The sequence below is a fragment of the Vombatus ursinus genome, unplaced genomic scaffold (assembly GCF_900497805.2).
Source record: "Vombatus ursinus unplaced genomic scaffold, bare-nosed wombat genome assembly UNPS02011397.1, whole genome shotgun sequence".
Lineage (NCBI taxonomy): Eukaryota > Metazoa > Chordata > Mammalia > Diprotodontia > Vombatidae > Vombatus > Vombatus ursinus.
The window spans coordinates 1-3,940 of NW_020951175.1; the positions used below are offsets into that span (position 1 = coordinate 1).

Genomic DNA, 3,940 nt, shown 5'->3' on the forward strand with positions numbered 1-3,940 from the left:
GTGTGTGTGTGTGTGTGTGTGTGTGTGTGTGTGTGCCACTTAGATATTTACTTAATTCACCTAGCCTTCATGTTGGTCCTCAGTAGACATTACTTCCCCTGTCTTCTTTCCCTACCTTACCCCTAATTCACCTCTTTCTTAGTACCCCTCCTCTTCCCCCAACAATAAAGAGATTAAAAACATTTGAAAATGTTCATTGTTTATTTTATTGTTTTTCAGTGAAATGCATAGCATACAACCTCTATACAGACCTAGTATTTGCAAAGCTTTGGCAGCCTATGGTACACAAATTGAATTAACAAGATTTCTCAAAGGAGAGAAAGTATAGCTACTTAGATTGGTATCTCCTCTGAAACTACCAAAATCAGGAAAAACTATTTTATTCCACTGGCATTAGTGTAGATAATAAAGATTAAAAAAACAATTCCCATAATCATAGCTCACATTTATGTATTGTTTGAAATTTTGCAGAAAACTGTCCTCCACATAGGTTGGTAGAATATAGAGGTCAGTATAAAGCTGGAGAGGGACAAGGGTGGGAAAAGTACACGCTGAACGCTATTGACCAATAGGGCTTCCATAGAGTTTCTAGAGTGCATGTGGATTCAGGTGGGGAGAATAAGGCCTCAAGTTAGGTATTTTGGGAAAGACCCACAGGAGTGAAGGCTCTGCTCTGATGGAGGATATAGGAGATTACTCTACTATCCTGTGCATTTGTTCTAAGGTACCAAAGGTTTCAGTTATTGGAAAATAAGAAATATAGCAACAAATAGAGCCCAAAAGCTGAAGACTTTGAGTAGGTAGGAAAAAGTATCTGGAGGCTCTTGTACAACTCGAGTTTTTGTTGGCTTGATTGTGCGGTCCCACTGGGTCAGAATGGCATTCCTGGCTCCATCCCACTTCCCTGGGCCAGTCAGACGGTACTGGTATGGGGTAAGTGGGCCAAAGAAAACCTTAAAAGCCAGTAGTGGATCCACCAGGAGCAGAGATAACAAGTTGGGCTTTGCATCGATGAAGGACAAGAGCTCATCTAGGTATATGACACAATCTGTTTGCAAAACCTGATTGAAGTATAAGCCAAACCTTTATGAAGTAGAGAAGAAAAAAAAAGATCATCTTATTATGGGTAAAACTGAAATTCTCTTCCTAAAATTCAGAATCATATCCATGATTTGTCTTTCATTCTAACTTATACTAATATGTCTCTTACTCTCAAAATTCTTCTCCTCTTCCTAACTATAAAGTGAACTTCTTTTAAAGACATTATTTTGGAACTACTCCCCTAGGGCTGGGCCATTCTAATTGGTAAGAGTCAAACTCTATCTAACTAGTCCCAGAACCAATCATGCTTCATCTTAGCTTTCTTCTCAATATCCTTTCTGCTAGTGCTGTAATCTCCTAGCCAAACCTCCAGAAATCATGCCCTGGAAGACATAGGCCACTCAGCTGTGGAACAGCCACCCTGGGACCATGCTGTCCAGATTGGTGATAATTCACTATCTCTTGCTGGCCCCAGACCAAACCATGATGTTAACTTTCTTGACATCCCTCCTACTGTCATGTATTCTGAAATTCTAGGTGAATGAGAGTCAGAATATAGTAGATAAAGAACTGTCTCTAAACTCAAGATAGCCTTGGTCAAAAGTTCTGCCTCTGACTGGCTATGTGTTCCTGGGAAAATAACTTAAACTTTCACTTCTCTACATAACTTTCTAAAGCCATAAGTTTCAGAGAAGGTGCTGACCTGCTTTGGTTGAGGGAATTTCCTAACCTTGGAGTTGTTTATGCCAATTAAATCACAGGTAAAGTCCCTAATCCTATTCTGAAGTCTTTAGTTCTTTGACATGGTAGATAGTGATGATCTAGTGTCCTCATTGCCATGACATGTTGGGTATCCTCATTTCCTCTTTCACCTGCAACTCCTAATAAAGGTTTCCCTAGAGCTCTTCCAGAATTCTTAATACCCCATTTTCCTTCTGTTTGAAATTCACTGCTTTTTGCATTACTGGGTATGATTCCAATTGTTGACCCTTAAGGAAAATGCTTTACTGTGATTGTTGAAAAGTTTTGAAAACTCTAGTTGTAAATTGGAATAGTATATGCAAGTAATTAAGGGACATAGCCTACCCCGTGGCTTTATTGGCTTTCCTTTTGTTAATGTCTTCTCTCATGGCCTCTGGTGATGGTAGTTCATTCAAGCCTACAAAATAAAATTAAAGAATTCCTTTAGACATCTCTTAGAACTCTGGGCAAACCATATGAAGTACCTCAACCTATAATTATGAGGTTGGTCACTGTTTTTCTTGCACCCAAGAGAGTAACAAAACCAATGATTCAGGTTCCTGGACATTTAAACCTTCCACAAAGGCATGTTGTCATTAATAAGTCACAAGACGATCCTTGTGACTTAGGCTTACTATGTCTTTGTCTCTATGATGTCAAGGTAACCAGTAGAAAACTAAATGTAACTCAACTAATCAGTTGTTTAGCCTTCATCATAAAATCTCAAAGCTAGGAAATACCTCATAAGCCAGTCAATCTAAACTATACCTTTTGGAATATGCTGGAATAATGGTCATCCTCCAATGAGAGGGAACTCATTACTTTCCAAGGCAGTTCACTTCATTTGTGGATAGTTCTAATTGTTAGAATTTTTTTTCCTGAAATCAAGCATAAATGTCTCCTTGCAACTTTTACCCATTGTGCTCAGTAAAGTCTTTTGAGGCCAAGTCAGGTAAATATATTCTTGCAAGTTTAAATATTGTTACCAGGTGTATTCCATACCTCTTTTTGCTAGGCTACACTTCCCCAGTGCCTTTAAGAGACTCTTATGTAGCAGGGTCTCAAGGTCTGATCTCCACCATTCTTATCATCCTGCTTGTGATGCTCTCCAGTTTATCAATTTTCTTGGTAAAATATGATGCCTAGTAACCAGAAGTAACCAGAACACTAGATATGGTCTGACCATGGCAGAGTTCAGTTAGGCAATCACTACTCTTGTTCTGGAAGTCATGCTTCCCTTAATGAAAGTTGGAATCACAGGAACTTTGTTTTTGAATGCCTTATCACACTGTTGACTCGTATTAAGTTTGTAGCATGAAACCAGCCAGATCTTTCTTTTTCTACCTAAGTTGCTTCAGGTTACATTTTCTCCGTCTTGTGTTTGTGAAGCTGATTTTTCAACCTAGTTGTAGGACTTTAAATTTCACTTAATTAAAGGTTTATCATTAGATTTGCCCAGTGTCAAGATGTTTTTGGTTTGGCTCACAATCCAGTGTGCTGTCAGTCTCTTCTCACTTTTGTATCATTAGCACATTTGAGTATGCCACCCAGGCCTTCATCCAAGACATTGAGAAAACTGATAACAGATATCAAGGAGAGATCTCTGAGGATACTACATGGGCAACCTCTTCTGCTCTGACATTAACATCTCAATTGGTAGCTATAAACCTACCTGTCTCTCATATTACTGTACCAAGCAACTAGGTTGACTAAAATATTTTCACTAAGATCATCATTTTGGTGTTTTAATTAGGCCCATTAATTTCACAAAAATGGCCGATGAACTTTTGGGTAGTTAGACAAAGCCAGTATTTTGTAGTCCCTACTTTCTTTGCATTTAGAGATATAAGTCATCATTACCCTATGACTTAGTTAATACTAATATAATTCCAGCTTTTAGAGCTTCTGTCTGTTTTAAATGGGGACTGGTGAGTTATCAAGATTTCTAGTCTCTAAAATCAATCAGTCATCATTTTAACTTAGACAAAGGTTGAAAACCACCCTGCCCTCCCACCATCTTTGGTTTTTTCCCCCTTGCTCACTTGTGTTTTCCATCTACATACCCTTTAGGACCCGTGTGACCCATCTGGCTTGTACTTCTGATGTGCAAACCAAGGATCCCAAAGGCTTGATGAGGCCAATAACAGCCAGGGTTGGT

General features: G+C 38.8%; 1 protein-coding gene across 1 annotated transcript; it reads right to left on the reverse strand.

Annotated features, from left to right (window-relative positions):
- Positions 1-206: 206 nt before the first annotated feature.
- LOC114038860 (dimethylaniline monooxygenase [N-oxide-forming] 1-like) lies at positions 207-3,934 on the reverse strand. Its single transcript, XM_027856357.1, has 3 exons — positions 3,846-3,934; positions 2,128-2,200; positions 207-1,083 (listed from the first exon to the last, which is right to left on the reverse strand). Exons 2-3 carry the CDS (start codon positions 2,169-2,171, stop codon positions 741-743), a joined length of 387 nt encoding a protein of 128 aa, XP_027712158.1. The 5' UTR covers positions 2,172-2,200; positions 3,846-3,934; the 3' UTR covers positions 207-740.
- Positions 3,935-3,940: the final 6 nt, after the last annotated feature.

Bases quoted from the DNA above. Each gene is read 5' to 3' on its own strand.
- LOC114038860 (XM_027856357.1), bottom strand. From the start codon at position 2,171: ATGAGAGAAGACATTAACAAAAGGAAAGCCAATAAAGCCACGGG. The intron at 1,084-2,127 runs GTAGGCTATGTC...TACTTCATAAAG, and splicing joins AAAGCCAATAAAGCCACGGG to GTTTGGCTTATACTTCAATC.